Raw genomic sequence first — 17,169 nt, 5'->3', positions numbered from 1 at the left:
CTCACCCAGCTCCTGCCTCCTGAGGTTGTAAGAGATTAAACAGACCTACTTCCAGGACCACTGGCCTTGGACATGGCACGGTTCCCGGGACAGGTAGAAGGGCCTTTTTCCTGCAAAGTGTCGTCTGGAAGCAATTTTACTGGGAGCAGCACATTTGGTACCTGGTCAATCTTTTACAGATGAAAAAGAGAGGGGCCGGCATCGTGGCTCACTTGGTTAATCCTCCGCCTGCGGTGCTGGCATCCCATATGGGCGCCGGGTTCTAGTCCCATTTGCTCCTCTTCCAGTCCAGCTCTCTGCTGTGGCCTGGGAAGGCAGTGGAGGATGGCCCAAGTGCTTGGGCACTTGCACCCGCGTGGGAGACCAGGAAGAAGTACCTGGCTCCTGGCTTTGGATCAGCGTAGTTCCGGCCGTAGTGGCCATTTTGGGGGTGAACCAACGAAAGGAAGACTTTTCTCTGTCTCTCTCTCTCACTGTCTAACTCTGTCAAATAAATAAAAAAAAATAAAATAAAAATAAATAAATAAATAAAAGAATTAGATGGATTTTTCAGACCCTGGAAAATCACTTAAACTGTCTGAAGCTTACCTATATAAAGTAGAAATACTCATAAGTTCTGTTATAGTTTACTTGTGGTTTACCTCTTTAGGGTTCATGTGCTAGAATCTTGGTCCTTAGTGTGGTGGTGTTGAGGTGCTGGAAACTAAGTCGTGGAGCCTAGTGGCAGGTGCTTAGGTCATTGGGAAAGTGCCCATGGAAGGGATCCTCACAAGCTTCCTGTCTGGCTGTGTGACCTTTCTCCCTTCTACACTCACACTGTAGTGATGCCATCCACCAGGAAGTCATCACCGGAGCCAAGCTAATGCCAGCATCACGCCTTTGAATCTCCAGAAATAGTCAACAAATATTGAGTGTCTACCTTGTACCATTTCTGTTCTTGGTAATGGAGATAAGTCCAGTAAAACCTACCAACCAACCAACCTTGTCTTTGTATTCTGGTGGAGTAGGGGAGATAATACTATCAATAAGTAAACTATATAGCATGTTGGGTAATTTAAGTGTTATGAAGAAAAGTGAGGGATAGAGCAAGTTGCAGGGTATAAGTTGCAATTGTAAATCAAATGGTGAAGGAATTCTTGCCACTAAGGCATCCTTCCAGCAAAGTCCTGACTCAGGCAAGAGAGTGAACCCATGGATATGGATTCTGCCTCATAGGAAATGGCTGGTACAAAGGACTAGAGGGCAGGGCATTTGGATCTGAGGGCAAGTCATGGAGTCCGTACACTGGAACAGAGTGAGCCAGGTGGGAATTAGGAAATGAGATCTGGGAAATGATAAGAACAATCAGGTCACACAGAGTCTCGGAGTTCATTATGAGGATTTTGGGTTTTTACACTTATGGAGTGGGAAGCCCTTGGTGGTCTTAGAGTAGAAGAGTGACAAGATCTCATTCATGCTTCAAGGCCCACCCTGGCTACCATGTTGAATGTAGACCAGAGGGAGGTAGCCAAGATGGAGCCCAGAGAGGTGACTGGAGGCACCCCCAGATAAGAAATGATAGCATCCTAGGATAAGGCAGTTGTGAGAGGGGCTGTGTTCTGGAGGTAGAACCTATAGAATTGATTGATGGATTGGCTATAGGATGTGAGAGGAGGGGAGGAGCCAATTACAGCCCCAATGCTTCAGGCCTAGGCAGTTTTGAGGGTGGAACTGCATTCAGCTCTAGGACACACTCAAGGAGTCTGATGTCCTGCTCAATGCTGTCTGTCTCTTCCTGACTGGAGTTTGCAAAGGGCCAGGCTGATCCTGATTTCACCTGACAGACTTAAACACTGTCATCTTCTTTTGAAAGTCCAAATAACAAGAATTTCAGAATGCAAAGCAAAAACCTTAAAGGGTTTATTGAAATGTATGACAATATTTTATAACACAATCAAGAATGTGGCAATTATAATTTTTCTCAAAGTATTTCATTAGGTGAGCATGCCTACATTTGCCCAAGCATAAGAGAAAAACCCCCAAAATCACACAAAATAAAACATGATACTAATAATGATTATGAAACAACTACACTAAAAAAATCAGACTTCATACTGAATTTCATATACTTAAATGTTGGCCACATCTAATCCCTCCCCTCCCCTGATCAGTGCTCTTAATTCACCCTCTTACCCCTAAAAGGACTAAAGACAAAAAAGGAATGAGCAAAAATAAAAATTAAAAATGACAGTAATTCAAAACCAAGATAAGTGCTAATTTTTTTTCACTCTCTAGGTTTACATCCAAATCAAGGTTTTCTGACCATACAGGAAAGCAATTCTCTACTTCTTGTTCTGTCCCTTATTCTGTTTCCTCATACATTTCTGGATAATTTTTAATCCATTTATTAATACAAGTAGATATAACCAGACATAAAACTATATTGTTCTCATATTTTGGAGTGATTTTCATGATAAATTGCACACCACAAATGTTATCCCATAGTTATGTCCTCCTGAGAAAGACAACAGTAAACATCTATGGACTAAGCCTGAGTGAAGAAGGCAGCTCTCTGTTGATGACACTGAGCCTTGGGACACCAGTCTTTATTGATAAGAGACAGAAGTCATCCAGAGAGCTTTGAGGAGCCAAGAAACCTCCCAAAGTACCCATACTCTGTGGTCCCTTTCCTATAAGGAGATTATGAGGGTGCTACCTGCGAGAGATCCTTTGCCAAGATGTTTGAATAATATTTGTGCCACGGACTTGGAGTGATGGCTTTTTTGTTGCTGAAAAACATTATACTCAATTTTGAGAATATAAAGGAATTCTTCTAAGACAACATTAAAAGCAAGACAAAACCAAAAACAATGAAATGAAGGGAAATTATTTTGGATAGGTTTCCTTTGATAGTTACATGTGGTTGTTGATAATCTTAATCTAGATATTAATCCAGAGATCATAAGAACATTTTTTTCACATAGTGTACTTATTTGCATACAACAGAATTTAAATCAAAATTTTGGTGCATTAAGTGGAAATATTTCACTATAGATATAAAAATGTATTTGTAAATAGAAATGCATGGAAAATATTTGGCTTAAGACTACGGTAGTCTCTCATGGTACTTTTTAAAAATATTTTTTAACATTTTATTAATGCCAACTATTCCTTGGTTCTGAAATTTTTAGTTGGTTATCTTAGAAGAATGGAGATTGCTTTTAGGGATGTTACATTCACAAATGAAAATCTGTATGTCATAGAACCCTGTCGGCGCATTGTTCAAATGAAATATTAAAAAAAAAATGGATAAACACAGAAGGCCCTCAAGCAAAATAGTGAATACTGCTTTAAGAAAAGGTAAGAATAGCCTAAGATCCTTTGAACACAAGCAGTGCGGTTTTCAGAGAGCTGGTGATTCGCACGTGGCAGAGCGCTCCACACTTCACAAAACGCCCACACATCTCTCTCCACTTCTCTGACTTTTTCTGTTTAACATGGGCTGATAGATTTCAGCCACTACACAGTAACCAGAGTGCAGCGGGACATCTGAGATTTCAACGACTCTTTGAGCCCCTTCATAAATCTTTCGTTCCTACAAAGAAAAGAAATCAGATGATAAATGTTTCCAGTGAGCTATCAATTTGCTCTGTTTGTGGTAGAATGTGTAAGTGTAGGTGGTCACAGTAGCAGATGGGAGGTGGTTTCCTGCCCAGTCACAGCCTCCATCCCCAGGTTCCTGGCCTGGTGCAGGAGGGCTCAGGTGAACGTGCAGGTACAACCTGACTTCTCCCTCATGGCTGCTGATTGACACAGCCTCTTTCACGAGAGGAGAAAGGAGTAGATTTGCCAAAATAACTGTAGATGTGAACCATGTGGCCCAAGAGGCAGCAAGTGGGTGAGAGAGGGAGAGAGAGAGAGCAGGAGCCCTTAGCTCTATCTCACTCCCACTTCCCCTTCCTGGTCACTGCATAGTTGGGTGGCGCTTTACTCCTGGCTGCTGGTGAGATTGCTTGTTTTCTCCCTTCCCACCTTTTTGGCATCTCAGTGCCTTTGGAGGAGTTTCTGTTCCTCACTACCAAAAGAGCCCTGCCTTAGAAGGCCGTGGAAAAAGGTACAATTAACCACGGAACCCTGACAAAGGAACTGACCCAAGAGTACGGTGTCATAGCAAAACTGGTCGAGATATTCAACGCTGTGACTCATAACACGAATATTGTATCAGTTAAACCCAATCCAATAGTTACAGCAAATCTTTAGACATGCAGAGAAGACCAAGTGCAGACAAGCTGAGTGACTTAAAGGGCACATTCTCAGACAACACTCACACACAACACACATACTTCTATTCATGCATATACACATCTACATAAATACACATATACACAAATGCAATCACACATCTACACACATACACATGCTGCTACATGCACATACATACTTGTAGATGTATACGCAAGTACATCCACACATACATACACGTCTACACAGATACACACATCTACACATGTACATTCATTTACACAAATCTACATGTGTACATACATTTACACAAATACTTGCACACATCTGCACACATACACATATACACACAAATGTCACCCCCTACACAAACATCTACATATATATGTATATACTTACGTATACATATACACAAATACATGCTCACATATACACGCATCACAAATACACTAATACATCTACATACACCTAGAACTACTTACAGATATACATGTACATACATTAATACAAATACATCCATAAAAACACACACATACTTACATATCCATGTTCACACATATACACATTCACATACATACAATTCTGGTGGTGATGCAAGCAGTTATTTATCAATGATGGAGAACATGAGAAAGAATTTTAGAAAGCTAAGAAAAAATAAGAAGAGACAAAGCAACAACACAGAGGACAATGTTAGTTAAATAAATAGAAGAAAAAATACCTCTTATCCATCTACCCGAACTTACCTTTTTCAGTGAACTGTTAATTATAAAAACACGATATACTAATTCATAGTAATTTTCCACTGATACATTTCTTCCTGTTTGGGCTCTATATGGGAAATCCGGAGCTTGGAGAATAACCAGTGCAGATCCATTAGCTTGGGTTATATTCACCACTGGAGGATCAATTTTTGCTGGAGAAAGAATAGGAAATTTTGACAGGTTATTTATGAATGTATTATTGTGCACATTATGCATATGATGCATCATGATTAAATTCAGAAATCTGGCAAAAATCAAGATGCAGATTCACTGATGACTGGGGCAGCCCAAATATCTGGGGTGTTTCTTCGAAGATACTTCTGTTTGCCGAGGATGGATGCTTTCTGCTTCAGCTTTAAGGCATTGATTAGTCACTTCCACAGTGCTCTGGATTCTTTTAGAAAATTAAACTTATGAAGTTATTTGCAGGGGAAATCTTAGAGAAAGGCCTTCAAGATGTGAAATTCCAAAGCAGCTTTAAGCCCATTTGAAGACATGTCACTATAACATAAATTCAACAGGATCACGTCATATAGTATGAACAACTGGAAGAATCAAAACTGAGAATCTGGTTCAGGCATTTTGTTTCTGATAACCAAGTCATTATTGACTAGGAAATGGGGTTATATAGTCACTTAAATTTTTTACATTTTTTAAATTTATTTAAAAGACAGAAGGGGACACACAACATACAGAGAGAGAGAGAAAGAGAAAGAGAGAGAGGGAGAGAGAGAGGGAGGGAGAGAGAGAGAGAGAGAGAGGTGGAAGAAGGGAGAGAGGGACAGAGATAGCACTCTGATCTGCTGATTTACTCCCCAAATGCCTGCAATGGCCAGGTATGGGCCTCTGTTAGAGTCAGGAGCTAGGAAAACAATTGAGGTCCCCACATGGGTGGCAGGAACCCAATTACAGGAGCCATCACCACCACTTCCCAGGGTCTGGGTTAGCCGGAAGCTGGAGTCATGAGCTGGTACCAGGAATCAAACCTAGGTGCTCTGATGCAGAACACAGTTTTCTCAACCACTAGGGTGAATACTTGCCCTGATAGCTGCTTTAATTGTTCCCATAATCACTGCGGTATTGCTAAGTATGGATTTTATTGTTGTTTTCTTGTCTGGTATTCATTGTAATTTTCAGTTTGTAGATTCATATCTTATCTTATAATTCTTCAAAATTAGGTATTATCTCTGTCTCCTCCTCCCCCCACCCCGCACAAGAGTTCTTCAAAATTTTTATAGAAAAAATGGAATTAATGGGGCCAGCACTGTGCCTTAGTGGGTAAAGCCTCTGCCTGCAGTGCTAGCATCCCACATGGGCGCCAGTTCAAGTCCTGGCTGCTCCATTTCCGATACAGCTCTCTGCAAAGACCTGGGAAAGCAGTAGAAGATGGCCCAAGTACTTGGGGGCCACCTGCATGGGAGATCTGGAAGAAGCTCCAGGCTCCTGGCTTCTGATCAGTGCAGCTCCAGCCACTTGGGGAGTGAACCAGAGGCTAGAAGACCTCAAAAATCTCACGGTGTTTTAATCTGTGTGCCCCTCAACAGTAGGAGCTCTTTCTCTCTTTATTTGTCTCTCTTTCAAACAAATAAATAAAAAGTAGAAAAGAAAATAAAGGAATAGTAAAGAAAAGAAAATAAAATGAGTCCTATCTGAAATCCTGCAATTATTTTTTAATCCAAGAAGTTCTGAGGTCAGATAATATTGAAATCTTATCGAGCTCTTTTAAGTTAAGTGACTTGGGTTCTGTTTTGCTTTGTTTTAAACTTCGCTTTGTTTCCTGATAGATTTCAGGAATCAGAACTTCATAACATCCTGCTGCTCAGAAACAGGCCCCAGGGGAGCCAACTTGGCTCCTTAGCTTGTGTCAAACTCTGGGAACACGCTGTCCTAAGACCCTGGAAGCATATTTTTTAAAACTGGCTTTTCAGAAAGCCTTAGGAGAGATTGGAGGAGAGGACAAAGCTAGAGGGTGAGGAGACAGATGAATGGGCAGGACTCCTAACTGTTGCTTCAAGAATAGCTCTAATTTTGACTGTTGTTTAGAGGAGGTTTCTTATTCTTCTACCAACAAGGTCTTGGAATAAAAAAGATTTTCAACACTGTCCAAGGCTTTTCTTTGAAAGTGAAGCTAGTCATAAAGAAAAAAATGCAAACCCCTCTGAACTTGACACTATACCAATTTACTTTTTCTTTTTTTTTTCTCTCTCTTTTTTTTTTTTTTTTTTTTTTTTTTTTTTTTTTTTGACAGGCAGAGTGGACAGTGAGAGAAAGGGAGACAGGGAGAAAGGTCTTCCTTTACCATTGGTTCACCCTCCAATGGCCGCTGTGGCCGGAGTGCTGCAGCCAGCGCACCGCGCTGATCTGAAACCAGGAGCCAGGTGCTTCTCCTGGTCTCCCATGTGGGTGCAGGGCCCAAGCACTTGGGCCATCCTCCACTGCATTCCCAGGCCACAGCAGAGAGCTGGACTGGAAGAGGAGCAACCAGGACAGAATCCGGCGCCCCAACTGGGACTAGAACCCAGTGTGCTGGCACCACAGGTGGAGGATTAGCCTATTGAGCCGTGGCGCTGGCCCCAATTTACTTTTAAAAGTCATCAATTTATTTATTTCAGAGGCAGAGACACAGAGGAACAGAGAGAGGAGAGCGAGTGAGCACACTATCATCTGTTGGTTCACTTGCCAGGGGCTGGACCAGACTGAAGCCAGGATCCAGAGACTCAATCCAGGTGGCTGCCAAGAGAGGCAGGAACCAAACTAGTTGAGCCATTCCCACTGCCCCCAGAAAGCTGGGATCAGACGCTGGAGCCAGAGATTGAACCCAGGTACTACAATGTGTATCATGGATATTCTAAATGGCTTCTGAACTGCTGGGCCAAATCCCACTCTCACCATTCCAGTGTAGAACAAAGTGACCAATGTCTTTGACTACTTTTACCTGACTGACCTAATGGAGCTGACAGGAGGAGGCTTTGTATGATAAGTAATTTTTAACTTGATCCCATTTCCAGACTGGAGTATGATAATCAAACCACTCTTGCAACTGCCCCTCACGGTGGCCATCAACTTAGTCATGCAAGCTTCTGCTAACTGGAGAGCCAGAAAACACAAACTGAGTTTTCTGAGTTCCACTGTGGTTAGCATTTTGGGCATGATCCAATTAGTTTGTCTCTAACTGGACATGCGCCAGTTAGAAGAGGTTTATGGATGAACTCCTGAGTATTGAGATCCAGAATGTGAACATTTCTGTTTCCATCTGAATGCACCCACTGGAAGGAAGTTTTTAAGAATTCTAGGTGGGGGTGGCATTGTGGTACAGTAGGTTAAGCTGGAGGGCCAGTATGTGTGCTGGCTACCCTGCCTATGCAGCTGGGAGGCAGCACTTGATGGTCCAAGTACTTGGGTTCCTACCACCCACATGGGAAATGTGGGTGGAGTTCCTGGCTCCTGGCTTCTGCTTGGCTTGGCTTTGGCTGTTGCAGGCATTTGGAGAGTGAACTAATGGATAGAAGACAGCTCTCTCTCTGTCTCTTCCTCTTCTGTCAGTCTGCCTTTCCAGTAAGTAAATAAATAAATCTTAAAAAAATATCTAAGTGGGTATGGAGTAGCAAGGGACCTAGAGGAGCCAAAACAATCTTGAAAAAAGGAGAAGAAAGTAGGACCCATATCTCTCATTTTCAAAACTTCCCACAAATAATAGTAATCAAGAGAGTGTGCTACTGGCACAATTGTACGTTGTATAAAATTATACAGTGTATAAAATTGAGTCTGGAGATAAACCATTCTCCTAGGGTCAACTGATTTTCAACAAGATTTTGAGTCACTCAATGACCACAGAATTGTCTTGGTACTGGGAAAACTAGATAGCCACGTGTTAGGGGGAAAAAAAAGACATGGAATCCCTACTTCACACCACACACAAACATGAACTCACAATGGATCCAAAACTTAAACATAAGAGCTAAAACTATAAAACACTTATAAGGAAATGTAATATAAATCTAAGAAAATGTGAATGTGCCACCAAAAGCACAAACAACAACAACAAAATAGACTGGACTTCATTAAAAAGAAAAATTTTTGTGCTTCAAATAATCTCACCAAGAAAGTGAAAAGACAACTCACAGAAACTGATAAAATAATTAAAAATCAAGTTAAAGATAAGGCACTGGTATCCATAATACAAAAGGAATTCATACACCTCAAAAATTCAAAGATAAACAATTCAATGAAAAGAACAGACATGGAGCAGGCATTTGGTCTAATGATTAAGATGCAGGTTATATGCTTTGTCTCATTGCCTGGCTTTGCCCTGACTTTAGCTTCCTGGTATTGCAAATCCTAGGAAGCAATGGCAGTGGATAAAATATTTTCCTTCTGCCACTTACATCAAAGACCTAGATTGAACTTGCAGCTCCTGGTTTTAGACCAGTCCAATCCCAGCCATTGTGGAAAGCCCCACCTTCTCGTCCTCACTTTCACTCTCCCCTTTTCTGCTTATCTATCTAGCTAGCTATCTACTTTCTCTCAAATTAAATTTAAAAAAAAGGGGCAAAGGGTCTGAACAGAATGTAGATTACTGGTTCTTTAGGACTGGGGATCTGGGGTGATGAAGGGATAGGATAGAGGATAGTCAAAGGGTCTGGAGTTTCTTTCTGAAGTGACAAGAATGTTCTAAAATTGACTCAGGGTGATATGTGTACCTATCGGTGAATATCATGAAGCCACTGAATTATATGTGCTATGGATGAACTGTAAGGTGTGTGAATTATTTCAATATAACTATTTATAAAATCCAGGTGGATGCAGTGACAGTCCATTTTCCCCAAGTCCCTAGTAACTGTATGAACTCATGAGCAAAAGCATCATGTAAAAGGGATGGAGGCTATATGGAGACTCAGCAATATCGAATTCCTCTTACCAAGGCTGGGCTGACATTGCTTCCCAGCAAGGAAGACCAAGACTGAACCCCTGATAAGTGTCATCCTCCAGGGGCTCTCATCAGGGTTTTTTGGTCCTTTCCAACAGGGAAGGGACAAAAGCACTAGAATAGACACTCTTCTGGCTATCAATTTTTTCTTCATTACTTCAGTATTTTCATTAACAGATTCCTCTCAAATACATGTACCCAGATGAGTGTGTGCCTTATTCATGAACATGGTACTCCATGGTACATTGTATATAACAACTAAATTAAGTTAATGTGGTAGAAATGAAGCAAGGTCTTGTAGGAGTATTTAGCTGTATCAAATACCTCATCCCTGAAAAATCCCTGGCTTTATTAGAAGGTGAAATGGACAATTGAAAACTCAGTTTGACAGGCAACATGTTGTGGGATGGTATGTGACTGGGTATATGTTCTAGGGCTTTGAACAGTGTATGTTGATATTTCTTGCATACACAGAACTTGCTGGTCTAGTATACAAGAAATGGAAGTGAGGGGGAGCACCATTCATACTCAGGGAATAACTCCTGAAATATTTTGTTTTCTAACTGCTTGAACTTTAATTCTTCTGTGCTGCAACAAAAATCGTTTCAAAGAATTGGAAGTTGGAGATGCCTCTCCACCATTTGGAGCTCCCCAATCCATTGAATCCACAAAGAGAAAATGAAGTTGTTCTGTCTGGGGTGATGAGTTCTGACCACCAAGGGGAAACAGAGTTAGAAGTACCACAAGGGTCAGGTAGAAGGATGCTTTGTGTACTGTGGTGTACTTCCTACAACTTCCATATTCAGTAAGAAAAGTTAGTATAAGATTATGTCAAGATGACACAGGAAAGGCCAAAAGGACTCAAAATTCCTCATGGATGAGTTCAGGTACTGGCTGAAAGGAGAGTGGACACTGAGTTAATAATGGGGGCTGAAGGGTCAGATACTCACTACAGCTTCATGATTAGTAGCAATTATGAAGCTTGCAATAAACACCTATATTTATTTTCTATTCTGTTATTCATATCATTACATGGATACCTTAAGCACCTTTTTTTCTCTTTTTTTATACAAGGTCTATTGGTAATGGTGAATTTTATAATTCATGTCTTAGATTATATTTTTCTGCAATTCTGACTAAACCAGAAGAAGAATAAACATTATTCAGAAATCGATATTGAGAGAGAACTTCAGTTCTCTCCTTTAGAAGGGGGTTAACTAGAAGTTATAATTTCCTCAAAAGAAAAATTCTTCTAGCATGAGTATTTTGGAGAACTTAACCCTCATATTTGGGGAGGTATTGGGCAACACAGCTTCTTTTCTGTTATCTACAAATGCTTGTTTTTAGAAGCTACAGTGTGACCACATGGTAGAGGGAAGGCCCTGCAGTTAGATGTAGCAGAATTTGAATCCTAATTTGCACAAAGCTGACCAAGAGACCTGGCCCCTGCACCTTGGTCTCCTGGGATGCCAGATGAGGGTATTAGAAGCTAAGTCCTGGAGCTGTTGAGGGCATCAAATGAGCTGCTGGTGGATCTCAGTAAGCACAGAGCCGGGTGCCCAGACACACTAGGGTGCCAAGGACAGGAAGAGAAAAGCAGAGAATGTCCAGGGCACTCACTTTCCCACAAGGGCGTGAAGCGCTGTGACATGCCCCAGTCTGAGTGGCTCCCAGGGCAGGCTGCCTGCACTCTCCCGTAATAAGGCTCCTGTAGATGCGAAGTCTCATTGGTCAGGTCACAGAAGAGTTCTCGGATGCCCCAGCAGTCCTGTTTGTCTTTCCATTCACTCTGTCCATACCTGTAGAAGGGAAAAGTCAAAGAGCTGACTTTTTGTTTCTCCAGCCTATTAGGTTTTTGACTTTCTTCTCTTAGTTGTAATAGTTGGGTGGAAACCCACCTTCTAATGCTCATATCAGCACCACTGGGAGAGCCTAGACCATTCTTAAATATCTTTAAAAGCATTGCTTCCTGTTAGCCCAAGCACTCTCTTGCTGATAAATATGCTCAACCCTGACATCCCCTGTAGCCCTCACATAAGCGTTTTAATTTTTTTTACTGCTCATCAGCTTCCATTGTTGAGTTCTCACTCTCCATGTCCTTAGCGCTTCTGAGGGTTCAGCTCCTTGTGGTTTTTCCCCACTTCTCACAGACTTGCTGTTGAGTAATCTGGCTGATTCTGAGAAGCTGCTACCACTTTTCCTCCCAGCTTATGCTTACCCAACACACAGGGTTAGTTCCGTCATCGAGAAATGAGTGGAAGTTGTAGTGGGGGCTCTAAAGGGAGCCCTGTGCCCAGGGGCTGGGCGAGAGGAAGGGTGGTTAGGTGAAGAGGCAGGCAGGTTGAGTCAGCCTGAGATCAGGAGATGGTGTATCAGCCTAAGGGAAAAGTGATGGCCTCACTTCCTTACCTGCTCCACAAGTCAGAGCACATTGCTGCCTGGGAAACAGCAGGAACGGGAAGCTGGGGAGAAAGGTTTCCCCGAGTACTTATTGATGGACTTGGAGTCTGACTTTGTAGCCGTGTAGTGGTGAATGTTGATGATACCTGTATTAGGTTATCTATATGATGGCCACAGTTCCATTGTGTCAAATTAAAGCAGAATTTGGAAACAAATAATTTTAAAAAGAATGTAATTAAGACACACATTTATTTTAAAAAATTGCTAGTTTGGCCCATATCTGCATCTGAGTTTTGGAATTTTTAAAGAAAAAAAAAAAAGCTGAGCTCTATTGTCTTCCATCTCATGTTCCATCTGTATCTCAAACTAGGCCAGAAGAGGAATATCCAAAAAATAAACAAACAAAAAAAACACTCCAGGAAATGTATGTGATGTGTAGAAAAGCCTGCCAGTTTCAAGTTAGGAGTGCCTGTTTCCAGGCAGGGATCCAGGAAAGGATATGATCCTATCTGAGTTTTTGCACCCATCCAACAGGAGTAACCGAAGATCGCACGAGAGGACTGAGCAGTGGCATGTTTGTCTGTGTCCAAGCTTGCAGTATTCATTCCGTTTTGAAAAGCATTTTCAAATCAGTAAAGCCACTCTAAACAACAACTAATTAAAAATATGTTTGCATACTCCTTCCATGTTTGCCACTGCTTTCATCTTAGTTGAGTATTGCTCTGTGCCAAACAAGTTGTTTCCAGCATTCATTCAACAATCAAGTAGAATGTTGCCCTTTTATCCATGGGAGATATAGTCTAAGGTCTTCCATGGATGTCTGTGACCTGGGCATAGGCTATGTTTTTGTCTTATAGATTTGTAACTCTGAAAGTTTCTAAGTTAGGCAATAACTGATAACAAAATAATATAATTATAAACATATGCTGTGATAAAAGTCTTGCCAATGTGTTTTCTTGTTCTCTCAAAATATCTAATCACCCTGTACTCATAATTCTTTCCACCTGTGATAATGTGTGATGAGGCAAAGCATATGGGATGTGATGAAGTGAGGTGTAGCCGTGGTGATACAGTCAGACACTGTGAGAGGATTACTTGAACATAAGCACTGCAATATTGCAGCAATGAAGCTGATAACCCAAACTGTTGTTAAGTGTGGAGCAGGTGGCAACATACACAGTGTGAATGCTCTGGACAGAGGGATGACTCACATCCTGGGCAGGTAGGAGCAGGACTATGTGGGATTTCACCATACTACTCAGAACAGCATGCAACTTCATGATTTCTGGACATCTTTGTTAAACATTTTCAGACCATGGGTAAGTGAAGCTGCTGTGTTGAGAGCCTACCATGTGCCAGGCACTATTGTAGCGCCAAAGGCTGGGCCTTTAAGAATTCAGTGGAAGTCTCTTTAGGCTGAGGTAGCTATTGGCCCCACTGACTGCAAATAGTCTTGCAATTTGGACTTCCTGGACAGCTTTCACCGGTAACAAGTCATTTCTACCCCAGCCTCTGCTTCTTCTCAACCTCTCTGAAAAGGGAAAGTGCTCGTATTTGAACACTCTTGCACTCTAGGATGTGTTACTCCGTGGCCTTCTCTATTGGGGGAGGAAGCTCAATTTACTTACATTTTGTGTTGCACGAAATAGACATTGCTGTTGCCAACACACATCCTCCCAGGCTGCCAGTGCAAAACATTGTGGAAATTTTTGGACTTAAATTGTACCTTCTGAGGCTTCAGAGATCCATGGACTGGCTGAGATCCTAAAATAGTAAGAGAGGGGAAAATATTGAACATTGCTATGGGCACCATTGTTAACAGAAGTTTTCAGTGTGATCAGTGCATCAGGGGTCCCTGCAGCAGCTACTATTAAGTGCAGGTGGTGGAGGTGGAGCCTCAAACTCAACATGTTGAACCTTCAATGACTATGATGCAGAGCCAAGTTTCAGAACAATGTGTGTTAGGCTATAAAAAAAAGTATGCACTACTAAGGCACATTCTGAGAGGTAGCAGGTAAAGGCTCAAGCATTTGGGTTGAGTTCCTGGCTTCTGGGTATTTGGGAAGTAAACCAGTAGGTGAGAGTTAGTTTCTCTCTCTCTCTCTTCTCTCTTTCTCTCTCTCTCCTAAAATAAATTAATACAAACAAAAATAAAAATAGATTTGACAGCCTTCTACCCTATTCCCCAAAGTTGCAGAGAAAGTAAACCTGTTGAAAAAATGTTGTCTTTAGCTCCTTCCCAGATAGTAATAGGCTATGATGACAGAGGTGACAGACCCACACCAAGACCACTTACCTGCCTTCCTAGGAGCCAGTACATAACCACCACTGTTATGCAGAGTCTGCCTGGAATTAATTTGGCTCCCAGAGTTCAGCCCAGCTCTCCAATCCCCTTTCTCAGTTTCTTGCTCAGTCTCCCTATCTTGCCTCCAGGTAGATCTGCCCTTGATGTCCCACTCCTGAATTGCTGTTCTTGTCTGCCTGGCTCTAAGTACTTAAGCACCCTACTGCAGAGGGACACTGCTCTAATCACTTGGCATGTATTAACTCAGTTATCTTCACAGTGACCCACAATCCCCATTCTATAGGTTAGCAAGTTGAGGCATGGGAGTGTTAAGTAAATCACTCAGATTTCCTAGCTAGTAAGTGGCAGAGTTAGAACCCAGATGCTGACAGCTGGTTGAAGTTTAGATACTGGTAACCATGATGCTATAATGTCCCTTGAAGGCAAGCAAAATTCTGCAGAGAGCAGTGGGTGGACAACTGTCCTGTATGAAGCTTCTTGCACACTCAGGAGTGCCTCCTTTGTAGTAGGTACCCATCAAGGACATGCAGAATTATGCAGACTGCAGACAGAACCTAATCCCATGCCTGCTCTGAGCCTTTGGAGACCTAAGAAACCTGAAAATTCGACAAAACCCAGAAAAGTACCACTGCCATTTTTAACATCAGCTCAAATAACAAAGCTAGAAATCATTAAAAAATAACAAGGCGCTTACCTCCTATACCAGTCAGGAAGAAATGGATGAGGAGGCCCAGGAAGCAGTGCTTAGGCATCATGGTCCCAAGTGTGACTGACTGCTCTGGCAGCCAGGGTTTCTTTCAATGGGAAGATGGCTCAGAAGAGGAAACTGAAAAATCCACAGCCCTCTCCTGGGTTCTTCACCTTTGGTTAAGTGGTTCCTTGAAGCAAATTTGTTACTTCATACTAAGAAGGAACTTCAAAATGTTCATGGAAAATGGAATTAAAGATGTTCATTCAGGTGCAAAGCTTTTTTTTTTTTTTTTTTTGAAATAAAAAAAAATCTAAGAGACCACTGTTGTGGCACAGCAGGTAAGCCACTCCCTATGTCACTGTGGTGCCAACATCCCATTCCTGGAATGCCAGTTCAAGTCCCAGTTGCTCTGTTTCTGATCCAGCTCCTACTAATGCACCTGGGAAAACAGCAGAGATGGTCCAAATGCTTGGGCCCCTGCCATCCACATGGGAGACTCAGATGGCATTTTAGGCTCCTGGCTTTGGTCTGGCCCAGACCTGGCCATTGCAGCCATTTGGGGAGTGAACCAGAGGACAGAAGATCTCTTTCTCACTCTTGCTCTCTGTCACTCTGCCTTTCTGAAAACAAAAACAAAAACAAAAACAAAACAAAACAAGAGAAGAATCCATGTATTTTTAAAAAAAATAATATACGTGAATTTTGAAGGTCTATCATATTATTTTAGGAGTACTATAAAAGTGTAAGAATCACTTCCAAAAGTGTTTGCTGTAAGTCACTTTTATAAAGAAGCTTGCTTTTTCTAGGGCTGTGTTAGCTGTGGAGAAGCAGAAGACCAAGGCTGGGCAGATTGTGCAAGTTGTATGCAGGTGAGTGAATGAAACAACTCAGGAGGCCCTGAGGGTATTTGGCCCAGCAGGCAGAGAGGCTGCCAGTGACTAAGACAGGGTAATTTGAGTGACGTGCTTGCAGCCCCAGATTTAGGACACCTGGCAGTGGCTCAAAGCAGGTGAGGCCTCTTGAGTCTTCCTTTTCCACCCTTTTTGATAGCTCTCCAGAGAACCTTCCTGGTTTGTCTCGTATCCCCTGATATCCTCTAGCTCTGCCCTGGCCACCTGGCTCGTGGTGGTATTGGGCTCCACCTAATGCCTCTTCCTTTTCATTCCTACCCCCTGTTTCCAGCAATGCAAAGAGTTTTGAGCCTATCAAATGAAATGATGGCTTACAAGGAGGAATGTGGGAGATAATCATTTGAGACTGTGTGAGATCTTTTTTCTGTTTCCATTGGAAATTGCATCTCTTCTTGGCCTATGCTTTATTATATCATTTTTCTTACCAAATTGTTTTTAGCCACATGTTTTTAGGGACAATCAATTTATACTTTAAAGCATGAGAAAGTAAAAAAAATACTTTTTGTTGTTATTAAAAAAGAGACTGTGGGGTCAAAAGAGGAAGTGCGTTCTGGTCTCTTTCTTTTTGTGTAGTCTCTTTCAAGTTCTTAGAAGAATAATCCCTTAAGTAAGGAAGAGTGATAGTTCTTGACCATACCTGTCCACCTGTCCATCCATTCATCCATCCAATAACATTTAACAAATATTTGCTTCCCTACCATGAATGAGGTATTGCTCTCAGTTGCAAAGACTTAGCAGCAAGTAAGACAAGATTTTTCTCTTGCCTTCCCAAAGCTTACTTCTAAAGGTGGAGAAGAAAGTGCTATGGCAGCACTGTAACTTCTATTTATCTCCTTATCTGTCTCTTCTTCTTCTTCTTTTTAAACATGTATTTATTTATTTTAAAGTCAGAGTTACAGAGAGGAAGAGAGAGAAAGAAATAGAGAGAGGTATCTTCTATCCACTGGTTCACT

General features: G+C 41.8%; 1 protein-coding gene across 2 annotated transcripts; it reads right to left on the bottom strand.

Annotated features, from left to right (window-relative positions):
* Positions 1-1,867: 1,867 nt before the first annotated feature.
* Positions 1,868-16,140, bottom strand: IL22RA2 (interleukin 22 receptor subunit alpha 2). 2 transcript variants are annotated; one of them, XM_002714759.5, is made up of 5 exons: positions 15,309-16,140; positions 13,938-14,073; positions 11,530-11,708; positions 4,965-5,134; positions 1,868-3,574 (listed from the first exon to the last, which is right to left on the bottom strand). In XM_002714759.5, exons 1-5 carry the CDS (start codon positions 15,367-15,369, stop codon positions 3,425-3,427), a joined length of 696 nt encoding a protein of 231 aa, XP_002714805.1. In that variant the 5' UTR covers positions 15,370-16,140; the 3' UTR covers positions 1,868-3,424. The 2 variants fall into 2 exon arrangements, with proteins under 2 accessions (XP_002714805.1, XP_051710263.1); XM_051854303.2 differs by lacking the exons at positions 13,938-14,073; positions 15,309-16,140 and adding an exon at positions 11,808-12,071.
* Between the last annotated feature and the right edge of the window lie 1,029 nt (positions 16,141-17,169).

This window comes from Oryctolagus cuniculus, chromosome 5, assembly GCF_964237555.1.
Source record: "Oryctolagus cuniculus chromosome 5, mOryCun1.1, whole genome shotgun sequence".
NCBI classification, from domain to species: domain Eukaryota; kingdom Metazoa; phylum Chordata; class Mammalia; order Lagomorpha; family Leporidae; genus Oryctolagus; species Oryctolagus cuniculus.
Note: the sequence above shows the minus strand (reverse complement) of the source record. Positions and strands in the feature narration are given on the sequence as shown.